Genomic DNA, 14,680 nt, shown 5'->3' on the forward strand with positions numbered 1-14,680 from the left:
CTTCTTTTCTAATATATGCATTTATGCTCTAAACTTCCCTCTAAGCACTGCTTTCACTACATTCAACAAATTTTGATAAATTGTGTTCTAGTTTTTATTTAGTTCAATATTTAAAAATTTCCCTTGAGACTCCTCTTTCAATAGGCCTTTAGCAACACTGCCCAGGATGTGTTCTATAGCCCTATGATTAGGTCCAGTCTTTTAGTGAGCCTGTGCCTCTGGACTGTAAACTTCACAAGTGTTTCTCAGTTTTTCTTCTTGCTCTCAGGTGGAATAGGGTGGCTGGAATGGTCTGAAGTTGGGTATTTCCCTTCTCCAGGGCAAAAAGGCTCTGATAATACCTCTGAAGGTTAGACTCCTGGTAACTAGTTACCCCCGATGGCAAGCCTTGTTAAGAAGAATAGAGTGCTCTGTAATATTTCAGAATGGCTCCTTTTACCTCCCTCAGTGAGAAGCCCAAAGGAATTTTACTTCAGTATTTATTGTGGGAATGGGGTTGATTGAACTTTCTACTTGTTAGGATGGAGGGGTGACTTCCAAGCAATTATATGCAGAACCACAATATTTATTATATCACATTGTTTGCGGGTAGTTTTTATTGCGCGCTCTACTATCAGTCAACGTAAAACATATAAATACGTTTCCTGTATACAATGCGATATTATAGAAAACTCAGGTATGTCCAGAAGAAAACAGATAAACAACCAATAGAAAAAATAAGATAAATTTATGAACAGGTGTCTCAGAAGAGAAAACCCAGCCCTCCAGCACCCCCCCAAAAGTATGTGAAATGATGATCATTTTCACTAGTAATTAGGGAAAAGCAAATGCAAACCACAATGAAATAGAATTTTATTTACATGAGAATGATGGCAATATTAGTTATACTGAAATTCATGCCTTGTGGAAAGTCATTGGTCAGAAACTTCTCCATAGTTATAATTAGTTTCAGTTGAGGAGGAAGAAGTCACTAGAATGGAATTGGTCAAGCAGATACAGATTATCCCAATTTACCACTCAGCTGTACCTTGGGTGTAACTTTTAGGTGACTAACCCAAGACAAAGCTGTAATTTTTTTTTTTTCCTAAATGGCCAAGTCAAGGAAGTTTGTCATTCCCTGGATGACTCTTATCTTGAAACTATAGAAATATGACAGTCTTTAACCCTGGTCAGACAAGTTTCATCTGATTTATTCTTTACATTTCACCCAACCCATAAAAACCAACCAACCCACACTGAATGTGGCACATAAACCTGTGAAACATCGGTCAATTTAAGAGCTACACAAGAAGATCCTCACTTTTATTACCATTATCATCGTTGTCATCTTCGTCACCATCATTGTCCCTGACACCACTACAACAATCAGAAAATTATGTACAGGTAAAGGGGACTTTATTTGGGAAATTAAGTCTGTAAAAACCTAACAAGCTACTATAGGGTATCTTCTAGCTTTTTACTAATTATTTTTTCTGGACTGTCAAAAACATGCTCTTGTTTCTGAGATTTAAAGGCCTTGCAAAGTCTCTAGGAAAGTTTCAGAAAGTTGGAAAAGAGAATCAGATTTCAGCAAAATTTTGCTTACTTTTTTTTTTTATAACCACCCATAAGAACACTACCATTTTTATTCTCTAGTAATAAAATTGAAATCCTATTTTATAATAGAAAATGTTTCTATAGAAATAATTTAAAACTCTTAATGTCTTTATAGAGTTTTAGAATAATGCACTTTACAACACACATTCTGAATTAGCAGCTGGCAAACTTCTGGGGGTCCTCAAAACTTCATAAATATTTAAATGAGATCCCTTTCTAGGGTACTGTTTCTTTAGGGTTCCAGGAGAAAGTTGGAACAGGAGGCCATTCAGCTCATTTGATCATTAATTTCTCTCTTTGTTCTTCAAAACTTTCTCCTTAGTGATTTAAAGTCTTCTATGAAAAAAAAGGGTTATCTTTATAAAATTTGGGGAATTTTGCACAGGAATCTTACAATAACTCTCTTCACTATATAACAATTTAGGCGCATCTAATTCAAATGGTCTGTAACTGAAGGTCTAATAAATGAAGAGTAGTTTGTTATGCAGCCTAACTGCAAATGCAATATCAGAATATGGTTAGAAGGACATCTGATCTACGAAACTACACCTGGTATGGACTGTGGGATAAATTATAGTGAGACTGATGTTTTAAAATTGGGAATAATGTAGTTACTATTATTTGTATGAATATTATTATTGTAATTTGATTAAGGTGAACGGTGGATTATGTCAGAACAGCAATGAGCCTTTACTTGAAGTAGAGTCAATTCAAAAGTGAGGCAATTATAGTTAAGTATTTGAAGTTGGTTAAATTCATTGAAGATTAATTTTTAACCTATTCTCTTTTTCATGAGGGGGTTCATCCTGGAATGCAAATCATTACATTTAAAAAAAAAAACTATGGCCAAAAGTTAATTTGGTAAATAAAAGAGTAAAGTGTTTCATGAATGGACATTTTTTAGTATTTAGAACATAATTTTAATGGTTTCAGTAATTCAAAATAATAATCAATTCCTAAAGTCCATGCATCACATTTACTAAAGGAAAAGTTGAATAAATCATAAACTACTATGATATTTTAGATATAAAAAAATCTAATCTCAATTGTTTATGACAGGAAGAGATCCATAATGGGAGGGGCTGGGGAACCATATCGGTGCTATACTCAACAATATGTTTTCTTTAGAACATCTAAAAGGGCTTTCATAGAAAAACATTTTATAAGCTGTTATGTAGTGATTGTTTGTATAGAAAACATCTCAGTGACTTTAGAATCACCATTTAGGCTACATAATTTGAGTCCCTCAAACTGATATGCGTGTCTCAGAAAGACTAAACTACCAGTCTTAAATTACTACTGGCTAATCCAAAACAGATTTGAGACCTCACTATCACAGTGAACTTCTAGTCATTACAGGAAACATATTCTCAGATATTAGTAAGATTAAAAATATTGTTATTAGTTGCTTTAATTGTATATTTCTTTTAGGGTGTGATTCATTTTGTATTAGAGACATGGCTAGAATATCCTTTTGCTCTGAGCATGAGAATAAACAATAGAATTCCAATATGAAAGCATACATGAAATAGGGAGTTTCTTGAAAGAGATTATGGTTCTTGAAAACATGAATTAACAAGTCATCAAAAGAGATATAAGGAAGAGGTAGGATTATGAATAGAGAACAGAGCAGAGAGGAAATAAGACTGGTGGAGTTGCACTGTTGTGACATAAGGTAATGTTTTAAAAAAATGTAAAAAACAACCAAAACAAAACCCCCAAATTTTCCTCTACCTAAAAATCAATTGGCTCTTTAGGCATTAGAACAAAAAGAAAGATACTCATATTCATAGAGACTATTTAACCTGCCAAATATATCTGCTGATCACAAGCTCCTGTTTTGTACATTTTGTTTAGGAGGGTGCAGAATACAGAGTTTGAGGAAACAGCTGAAGCTGCTTTGAACTTGAAATCAGAGATGTTTTTTAATGTTACAGCTCTTCCTTCAAATGAGCAATTTTGTGACATCACGTCTTTCAAGATAGGAAGAATAACTAGTATCCAAACCTTATGTAGATCAGACTGAGAGTGACCATAAGGCCCAACTGTAGCCCTAGATCACTCTATGATGCCAAATCACTGTATTTTCTGATTACTTTTTATTTAATTGATTTGTTTTGATGATGAAACTTACCTATTTGTTAATTTACATTGTACAAATAATCCACATTTACTGTAGAAACATTAGAAAATACAGTTAAAGAAAAAGTAGACAAAAAAGAAAAAAAATCTATTCATGATCTCATAACAGGAATAAGTGCAATTGATACGATATTTCCTTCCACATTTAAGTAAAACTTATAAATGGCTATGTTATATATTTGTTTATGAATCTGTATATACCCTTGTGCGTGATGTGGCTATAGTTTAGAGAAATACAACCAGACCACACCTAATGCTATGCAACGTGCTTTAGGTAAATAAAAAGAGCAAACCAGTTTCTCATCCCTAACATGAGGACAAAAGCCATGTCTACTTTGCTCACAGTTGTATCCCCATAGTACTTAAGCTAACATAGCACTTAAGTATGATTGACTCAAAGAATGAGCACCAGGGCCTGTCCATCTTTTTAAATTGACTTTGAGAGAGAAACGTGCCTTGGCTGCCCCCTGAACGCCGCCTCCCAGGGATGGAGCCCGCGGCCGCGTGCCCTGCCCGGGTCCGACCGGGGCCTCCTGGGGCTGGGCTGCCGCTGGGCGTGTATCCAGTTTGGGCATTTGAGGCTCCTGCGCTTTAGCTAATGTAAAGGCCTGATGCATGTATTATAAGCCATGTTGTAGGCGCTGGAGGAGAGGTAGGTACATTTAGAGTGTCTGTCGCCTGATCTGAATCACTTTCCCCCTGTCACAGGTTTGGAGTGCCCTCCCAGAGGAGATCTTGGCCAGTATGTACGGTGATCCCTATTCTTCTTGGAGTGGTGGCAATCTTGGGAGTAACTATTGGTCTCCTTGTTCATTTCCTGGCAGTTGGTCAGTATTAACTATTTTCAATTTCCACCCTTACTACTAAATCTCCTTTACTTATGAATTGTCAAGAAACGACATAAATATTAAACTTCTTTGTGTAAAATTTATTATTTACTTAGTGGTTTGTTTCAACACAATACTTTTCTACTACTTGACACTGAAGTTTATAAAAGTTTTTGAATTAGATGCCTCCTTGATCCACTCTATAAGTTGTATCATCAACTATGGGGATATGACAAAAATGAAACAGTCAATACTTCGATGCTAATATTCATTGTCAATAAAGGAGCTTGTAGTAAGCTTGTAGTTGAGTTGGTATATCTTTTAGTAAATATACCTCAAATTGTAGAGATTCCTACTATTCTCGGCTCAATTCTAGTATTGACAGATTAATCTGCTCTCCTGCACATACCCAAGTTCAGCATACTGAATGTAACAGTGCTAAAGAGTCTGTTTATTTGCTCTTCTGTTTGGTGAAAAACTTTACAGATTAAAATTATAAAACGGTAGGAAAAAGAGAGTCTTGGAGTTTATTTAATGTAATTTAGTCTTTGTTATTAGTGAAAATAATCCCAGAGGGCTAAAGTAATATGCTGAGGTGACAGCCAATTTGTTTCACCTTGTATTTAACAAATTGAACTAGTTTATCTAACTTTATATACTTTACTCTTTTCAGAGTGACCTTAGGTAACTTCTTAGACAGAACCTGGCATTTCCTTTCACATGCACTGGTTGCCAGAAGGAAAAATACAGGAAACTGTAAGGATAGAAGAAAACTGATTTTTATTTTAGGTTGAAATGATGTTTCTGACTTCTAGTACAATGAAGTATTACAGCTCAGGTGATCATATTTTTCAAAGTCTATTATTAGCACCCCTTACAGACTATGTGGTGCTTTTCAAGGTGGCTCAAAAGCACACAACTGTTCTCAAAATATGTGAATGGCTAATCCTTAACCAAAACAGGATACCATTTCCTACTAGTTCCTATTTTTAAAAGTACATAGGTGACGTGAAAGAGCTACCTGTAGGTTGTCATGTTTTAAATTAGGGTGGCCTAGTACATCAGGTGAAGCAGTTTACATTTGGAGAGAGGAAAGAATAGGGAATGTGAGGCCTGTGACACCGCCAGGCACCAGGCACCAGATGCCACAGGGAAGTGCCAGGGCAACATCAGGACATAAAGGAATGACTTCAAGGCGCGGAAAGCAGGCCAACAGGCAATGGGGCATAAGAAAGGGTGCAAGTGAGTATAGGTCATCCAGAAAGTGCAAGGAGACGTTTGTAATACTTCCTGTATCAGAACTGCTTAAAAAAGTTAATTGGGTAATCACTAGGCTAAGAATTCAGGTTACACATGAAAAACACATTTCACCTCTAGTGCATTCTCGGGTAAGTTGCCATCAGCTGCCTGGATTAGTGCTTTGAGGAGGATACTGAAGAACGGTGATGTCTATTACCTTACGAATAAAGGAGGGGTCACTTCGTGTATGCTGGGTAGTTGCCATTTCTAGAATAAGCGAATATTAGTTTTCCTTCATTTCCCTCTTCTCCCTTTTTCAGTCCTTCTGGTTATTTCTAAAGCTGGGTTGAATGTTAGTTTTGTGATAAAGATACGGAGGGACTTGAAGCCAATTTCTGTTTTAAAATTCTTTGCACATTTCTCTATTTCACAGGAAAGATTTACCATTACCAAGGAGATTTTCTTATTTCTGGAGTCACATACAATGATAGCTGTGAAAATGCACCTTCACAAATTAGTACAGATCTGAGCAAAGATATTGAGACTAAGGTAAGTTGGTGATTTATTTTGTTAATTTCATTATAAATTTGATTAAAATAGACATGGTAGCTCTTTTGTGTTTTTTTTTTCTCCTGACAGATGTTGGACCGATTTCAAAATTCTAGTATATACAAAGAATATATCAACTCTCAGGTCATCAAACTTCTGTGAGTACAAATTTATTCAGGATGCTATGGAAAGGGAAGTAGGCGATATGTCACATTAGCCCTGGTTTTACATAATAACAACATGAAAAGAGAGAGAGAGAAGAAGGAAGGAAGGAAGGAAGGAAGGAAGGAAGGAAGGAAGGAAGGAAGGAAGGAAGGAAGGAAGGAAGGAAGGAAGGAAGGAAGGAAGGAAGGAAGGAAGGAAGGAAGGAAGGAAGGGAGAAAAGTTGTCCATAAATTAAAGTATCATTGTATTTAACCAATTTCTGTTCAAGGCAGAAACTGCTCTGTCCGAATCTGTAATCTTATACATGAAGGGGAATTGCAAGGTTGCTCATGTCAGGCAGGTCTAACTGACTTCTAGGATAAAAGGTAACTGTAACTCTATGGAAAACAAGGAATCCAACCTGGTTGTTTTGCTACCCATATACCAGCCACCTCTTCTTCCGCCCATATCCACCTGGCATGCCTTTCCTAAAATAGCCTTCTTTTGGTCTCTCTAGCATTACCATTACTGTAATAACTGTGGACCAAAGTGAATCATTTAAGATAGCATTTGTCTTCCAAAATGAATTAATTTCCTTTCCTGATTAATAAAAAGAATGTACTGAATGTACAAATAATGGAGATTTTCTTCATGCTTTATAGTTGCGTTTCTGAGATTTCTCAGGAAGTAGACATGTATAAGAAATTATAAAAAGGATCTTAGCACTTGCCCTTGAATATATTTTAGAAGTTATCTTTTGAATGCTTCCTAGTTCTACATTTAAGTTCTCACTTATCTTTTAATCTAAAATTATTTGAAAATACCTGTATGAGAACATGTTTTTTACTGTGTTATAATAAAATCTCAAATTAATCATTTATTGGCCAGTATTCAGTGTCTCCTATGTGTTTAAAATACAGGGTGGGGCAAAAGTAGGTTTATAGTTGTGAGTATGAGAAACAAAGAATTTATTGTTGTATTATTATTTATTAATTATTGTGTTATTTTCCACATGAACAACTATAAACCTGCTTTTGTCCCACCCTGTATTCTGATTTCTAGTTTGTGGTTCACATCTTCTTCCATGCACAATACCTCTGAACCAGTTAGAAGATTTTGGGGAACCCTTGCACTTTAAACATGCTGGAACAATTTCTGTGTATTATTTTTAATATATATAAAGAAAATATAATAATTAAAATGTGGGACATTCAATGGGTTCAAAAAACATCTAAAAAATCAAGAAGCAACATACTAGAACATCTCTTCTGTTTCTAGCCCTCATCCCAATGGTTCCAGTGTACAGTTGCAGCTGACATTCAAGTTTCCTCCAGCAAAGAGGGGCATCATGAAGACTGAAATCAAAGCTGTCTTACTTCAGATGTTGAAAGACAACACGGTGTCCTGGAATGCAGTTCCATCTTCCATTAAACTTATGGGTATTTCCTTTATTTTCTAATATTTGTGCTTATGAACTATTTTAAAAAACAAAAAGAGTACTAGGAAAAAAATAAGCCAAGGGTTTCAGGAATTCATTTAGGAAAAAATATGCTTCCCCAAGTCTGGCACTTCTACAGTGAATTGGTTGTAGAAGGGACAGCGCCAAAGAATTTTTGCCTGAAGGGTGATTGAAATGGTTAAACGGTGAGCATGCGAGTTTGAGAGAGTTTGCTGTCAATGCGTGGAAAAGGCAGTGAAGGGTCCTAACTGAAGCATTATTCCTCCCCAGCCCCTACTCTTGTCAGGATCTCATTACCTGAAACAGAGTTAGAATTTTCTTGATCATTCAGTGTAAACAGTGACGTGGTAAGAGTGAAGCTGGGCATAGGAAGTTCTCACTGCTTCTTGAGGACGAATGGGAGTAACAGTATTAAAGAAAAAAAACCCGTCTGGACTAACTCCCTAGAAAACAAGGGAAGAAAACGATAGGACTTTGCCACAGTACAGAAAGTGAAGTTTGTAAAGATCTTCCAGGTCCAGTGAAGGTCTTGAAATTCTCACTTGTGCTGTTAAAGGCCTGTTAGGTGATAAGCATGTGGTTACAGAACCCAGTTTTGTGGTGCTTCTGGACAGACAGTTGATCCGAGTGTCCTTGAAGTCTATGAAGGCTGCCAGGTGGCAGTTACAGCTCCTTTGACTCCGAATACAGACTCTACCACCAATGGGCCACTGATGAGAAGTGAGTTTGAACTAGAAGTTCTCAAAGGGGCAATGCAATTCTCTGTGGGTGGCTGTCGGGATAGATGGCTCCACTAGTTATTGCCCCTGTGTCCCCGGGATTCAGGCAGCACTTTCCAGTGTGTCTTCCTTTAGTTCCCTACTCTTCTCTTTCTCTCTAAAGTCTCTTCCCAATAGAAAAGAGACTTGAATTTAAATTAAAGTCTCAAAATTTTAGAATTTAGCCTTAGTAATAAGATGATCCCAAAGAGCAGAACAGGTCCAATAAAATAGAATTTTAATTGGACCTTTTTCTTTACAATATAGATAACTCTGAGTACGTCAAAGTAAAAAGAATTATCATAGAGAAATTTAAAGATAATGCCCAGTCCTTTTTAATAGTAAGAATGTCAGCTTTTACCTCTCTAAGTATTTTACTACAACTATTATACAATTGAGAGCTTTGTCTTTTATTTCCTTTCCCCTTTTCCTATACCTGGTAGAGATGTGGAGAGACGGTCAAAATATAACAAGTAGCAGTAAGAGGGACCAATAATACATGAAACAGTCTGGATTTGTTAAATGTTGGTCATGATTGGGCTGGAAAACTTAGCCTTTATGTCCTCGGACTGAAGGCAATTGCTTGGTAAATTATGTCTTATCAATTTAATGTCTTTTAAATTTCAGAAATCAGCAAGGATAATGCTGAAATGCTTACCAACAAATGTAAGTTTAGAAATTTTATTGTAAATTTAACACACTCATAAACATTTCTCCATCTTTTTCCTAAAAAGGACCTTGATGTATATTACATGAAAATCCATAGTAGTCTTTCAGAATTATTGGATATATCAGATATATATCTGGAATTTCTTTTTGAAAAACACTGGCATATCAATTTTAACTTTATAAGGAGTTGTCCAAATGGATGAAATAAGAACTGATTCCAAAGAATTGAATTATGAGTTAAGGAAATCACTCTGAATAAGTTAAAATAGGAAAGATTGAAGGGAAAAAAGGACAATTTAGGATAATAAGAATATAAAAAACTAGGCTGTATCAAATATATTTATTATTGATGAAAAACAGTTTTGTACCTTTTAAACAAATTCTCTGTGGAGTATCATGTTCTCCCAAGACATAACCCTGCATTCATGCACTCAGTGGAGTATCTATAAGGAATATTTCTGCTATTCAAGATGCAGACATTAATGAAGCAAAGTATACACGTTCAAAAAATTTTGCAGTTGGAGAGATGAGAATGATAAGAAATAGATACAATAACAGCCAGTGGTTGAAAGATGCTGTAGACTGGAAAAGAAGAGATGTGAAAGTCACCCAAACCATGATGACAGTACATTCCAGGAGTGAAAAAGCATCACTCAGGAGATGCTGGACAATCACCAAAGGGGTTAAAGTAATGTTTTAAGACACATATCTTATAAAGCGTTATCAAAGATACCTGCTCTTGTATAAAAAAAATCCTTTCTTCAGGTTGTGGGAGACAACTGTTCAACAGTATCAGAGCAGGCAACCGAATCGTGAATGGAAAAAATGCCCAGATGGGGGCATGGCCGTGGCAGGCCAGCATGCAGTGGCAGGGCAAACACCACTGCGGAGCGTCTCTGATCAGCAGCAGGTGGTTACTATCTGCAGCTCACTGCTTTGCTAAGTAAGTGCAAAACTCTGACTATCTGTAGGATTCTGGGTGCTGGCCCATTTTTGGTAGTTTGTGGGGGCTAACCTAAGTGTCTGAGCATTCATCAAGGCCATGTACATTTACAATTACCTGCAAATTTGAAGGGAAGCAGGCATATTTAAATTTGGCAAAGAAAGGAAAAGTGAATAGAAACAATTCTCATTTTCCAAATAGCTACTCTGACCTGACAGCATCTGTTTTACTTACATTATTTTATTTCATCATAACAATAATTCTGCACAGAAGGTAAGCTTATTTAAAGCTGAGGAAATTGGGGTTCAGAAATAGTGACATAACTAGGCCAAGACCATATAGCCCTTAAATGACAGAAACTGAATGTGAACTCAGGAATGTCTGACTCCAGTTACTAGGTGCTTACTTTTCTTGCCCTTCAGGGGTTTACAATGTAGTTAAAGAATTTAAAATGTGATGTATTCAAGGTATAAGACAGCATAGTATAGTAAATGTCTTACATACAACACAAGTAAGAGCTATGGAAATTTGATGAATAAAGACAGCATATCCAACTGAGATATGGAGATATAAAATTTGATATGGCCCCTACAGATATAAGATTTGATTAATAGGGTGAGTAGATGGAAAAGAACAATGTGTGTGTTGGGCTGGGAAAACAGTCTTCTCAAAATGTGTTGAGAAGTTATATTCTGTGGATAGTAAACAAAAAGAGTAATTTGAAGTAGGAAAAATTTTGTGAAATAAAACATTAGAAAATATGCTTAGAAAATTTGTATCGATTGGGAACATCTCTAAATGACATGAGACTTACTTATTGAAGAAGTCACTTACAAAGATTTGTCCCTCTGATGTAATTTTCAAAAAGTAGTCCATGGATTATGGACCACCTGGGAGACTTATCAAAAGTGTAGACCCTTAAGCATATCACTAAACCTTTTAAATATAAATTTCTGGAGGTGGCGCTGGGGCTGAGTCTAAGGGAATGAAGTTTAACAAACAGATCTGTGAAGCACGTGGAGTCATGGAAGGTTCTAGAATGGTAGAAGGGCTGAAGAGTGTCACTGTTACAAGAAGGTCTTGAAACCTTAAAACAAACAAACAAAAACCAAGAATCTGATCTTTTGAGGGAGAGTGAAAATAGTTAAACAGGATGTTAGGTCCTAACTTGAGAGTTTCAGTGGGATTTGGTGAAATGGGTCATAAAATCTAAATCAGAAGCCAAAATGTATTGACTTCGTAGAATAATAGGGTGACTAGGTGAGAACAAGTGGCAATTTTTTTACGTTTTCAGATGCCAGAGCCTCTCAATGGCTCTCGAAATCCAGACTGTCTGGCAATGAGTGATTCTAGACCCCATCCCCTGAGGCTGCTGGGATGATTCCTACTCAAGTCAAATGTTCAGAAACTGGGTGGGACTGAAGTAGGAGGAGAAGACAACAGTGACTCTAGTTAGGGGGATTTGCAGAAGGCTGACAGCTCTAATAGTCCTTAGCATTATTTTTATATGACTGCAGCATTTATAACATCCGCAAGTCAAAGCCATTTTTTAAAAATAAGAATTTAAGTGCTTTACAATGTTATTTGGGAATCTCATGCCTTAAAGTCATGATATGACCACTAGGAACACTGCTGTGGCACAGAAACTGAAAATATTTAAATTGAATTGTGTTTTCCAGCAAAACGAATTCAGAAGATTGGACTGTCAACTTCGGAACTGTAGTAAATAAACCATATATGACAGGGAAAGTCCAAAACATTATTTCTCATGAAAATTTTAGCAGTCCTGGGGTTCATGATGACATTGCCCTTGTGCAGCTTGCCAAGGAAGTCTCTTTTTCAAAGTACATTCGTAGAATTTGTCTTCCTGATGCCAAAATGAAGCTCTCAGAAAATGACAGTGTTGTAGTTACAGGATGGGGAGCCCTTTATATGAACGGTAAGTTTTTCTGTAAAAACATAATAGCTTCATGGGAATAATTATTTAAAAGATCAATCAATCAATCAATCAATCAATCAATCAATTAGTCACTCTCTCATGCAATTAACCAATCCCTAAATATACTGAAAAGAAACCCAGTGCTGGAACCAAAAGCATGGCATTGTCTTCAAGTTCCGAAATCTCTCTGGGAATGAGAATTGGAAAAACTGGAATTGTGTGAGGGAACCGGCTGGAATCAATGTGGGAAAGAGAGCAGCCTGGCCTGGGACTGGCCTGACTCCTGGCGACCGAAAGACTCTGCTTTATTTGGGGCATTCTTTGTCTCAGCAAAGTTAAGATCCCCTTAATATGCAGAATTTGTTGCCTTTAGGTCCCCTTCCAAGTGTCCTTCAAGAGGCCTTTGTGAAGATTATCGGTAACAAAGTCTGCAATGCGCCTAATGCATTATCTGGCTTAGTGACTGATAACATGCTATGCGCCGGATTTATGTCAGGAAACGCTGATGCCTGTCAGGTACGTCTAGATTCGCCATCAAATCATTTTCTCCCAAAGTACGAATTAAATGGCAGTTTTTATCACCACAAGATATTTTTCTGTGTTAATGATTTCCACAGAGTTCCTTCTTATTTCAATCCATATAAAGAATATTGATTACCCCCGTTTATATCCCAGACACCAGCCTAGGTGCTGGGGATGCAGTGGGGAACACAATCCCTGCCCTCATGGAGTTTTCAGTCTACGAATGCACACAAATAATAATAGCTACAAGGTAATTAAACAGGTGTGCCCTGTTTTCTGGGCAACCTGCAGATCTACAATGCTGCCTCCTTCTTACCTGGAGATGCAGCGGGTTTAGCAGGTGCACAGGTCGCCCGTTCCCCAGAGGCTTCATCACAGAGCAGCTGAGTGGCCTCCACAGTCAAGGCTGGGCTCACTCTCAATTCATTCCTAGTCTGCCCAATCCAACAAGTGGCAGCTGGAGACAGCTGATTCTGGTTTGGAGTTTCCCTGGGTTTTGCTTATTTTTATTTTATTTTTCCATTATGATTTATCCCCTCTATGCCCTCTCCCCCCTCGCCCCACTTCCAGTCACCACCCTGTTGAATAAACCCAAGTTCCAGAGTTTCTAAGCCTAAAGGGCGTGGATTGTTTTCAATGCCCAGGGGCTATTGATAACTCCAGAAGAGAGGTAAAAGGAAAATCTTGGACAGGATAAGAAGCTTTTTTTCTCCTTTTTCTTCTAGAATGATTCTGGTGGACCACTAGTTTACCCTGACTCTAGAAAGATCTGGCACCTTGTTGGAATAGTAAGCTGGGGCGATGGATGCGCTAAAAAGAATAAGCCAGGTGTCTACACCCGAGTGACTGCGTATCGTGATTGGATTACCTCCAAGACTGGACTCTGAACGAAAAGTAACTTTGGAACAAAACATAAAGACAACCAACTGCAGGGCTTTCTTATCTGTTGCTTCAAAATCTTTTTCTTTTGATTGTTGGTATACCAATCATTTTCTTATGTACAAATACATAAAGGTCTTTATCATAGATAAAGGTATATTTTATTATATCTAAAAGACTATCCATTTACTTCCTCTATTAACTAATAGAGGAAACAGTAAGAAAAAAAAAAGATGGCCAGAATATTTTTATTAATTGCCTAGTTCTGATTTATCCTGCCACTATATTCAGAATTGACCTTAATTTATTTTTAGAATTAAAAAAAACACTTTTTTTTAGTATGAGAACATAAATGTTGCACCTACCAAATAAATTATATTTCATTCTATAAATTTTAATTGCATTTTGTTAAACTGGAATACATAAGACATAAAATGTACATTCATTTTTTTACTTATATGTGAGATAATTTGTGTGCCACATAAAATCATACAATCTTTGAGTGGAGAAGAGGTTTCTGAGTTTGGGCTAGACAAAGCCTCTCAATTTATAGATTGAGAAACTAAAGACTAGAGAGGGAAAATTATTTGCTTAAAGTTAATCTTCAGCCTCACTGATAAATTGCAACCCTCACATGAATTTTCCTTCATAGAGTTTATGTACTAAACTAATCAGAAATTTAAAAATAATTCTTAAGCTGCAATTATTTAAATAACATTTTCTGCTTGTTGTCCTTTTGTCATTTGTTTGCCTTCACTTGCAACAAAAATAATGTGAGGTTTTCAAGGGCAGAGAACTGTGTGGAACCAACTGAGTAGCTCTAATCTCTGAAAATAATTTCCTAATATTAAAAAAGTAGCCCCAAATTTTTAAAGTACCTAAAATAAACTAAAACTACTTCTCTCCTCAATTGTTTATAATATTACTTTTTTATTATAAAGTGTGACCTAAATGACCTGCATAAAACCAATCCACAACCAGGTGTGACTGTTTTTCTCTCTCGACTGAAGTGTT

General features: G+C 36.6%; 1 protein-coding gene across 1 annotated transcript; it reads left to right on the forward strand.

Moving 5' to 3' along the window:
* The first annotated feature begins 653 nt into the window (after window positions 1–653).
* Window positions 654–13,674, forward strand: LOC107537218 (transmembrane protease serine 11B-like). Its single transcript, XM_087827379.1, has 10 exons — window positions 654–676; window positions 4,447–4,565; window positions 6,238–6,353; window positions 6,444–6,511; window positions 7,776–7,936; window positions 9,342–9,380; window positions 10,149–10,326; window positions 12,006–12,265; window positions 12,639–12,781; window positions 13,513–13,674. The coding sequence occupies exons 1-10, from the start codon at window positions 654–656 to the stop codon at window positions 13,672–13,674; spliced, it is 1,269 nt and encodes a 422-aa protein (XP_087683505.1).
* Window positions 13,675–14,680: the final 1,006 nt, after the last annotated feature.

Source organism: Miniopterus natalensis, chromosome 1, assembly GCF_054644295.1.
Source record: "Miniopterus natalensis isolate mMinNat1 chromosome 1, mMinNat1.hap1, whole genome shotgun sequence".
Lineage (NCBI taxonomy): Eukaryota > Metazoa > Chordata > Mammalia > Chiroptera > Miniopteridae > Miniopterus > Miniopterus natalensis.

Coding starts and splice junctions, on each gene's coding strand:
- LOC107537218 (XM_087827379.1), top strand. CDS start 654: ATGCGATATTATAGAAAACTCAG. Junction 6,512..7,775: donor TCTCAGGTCATCAAACTTCT/GTGAGTACAAAT, acceptor TTCTGTTTCTAG/CCCTCATCCCAATGGTTCCA. Junction 10,327..12,005: donor GCAGCTCACTGCTTTGCTAA/GTAAGTGCAAAA, acceptor TGTGTTTTCCAG/CAAAACGAATTCAGAAGATT.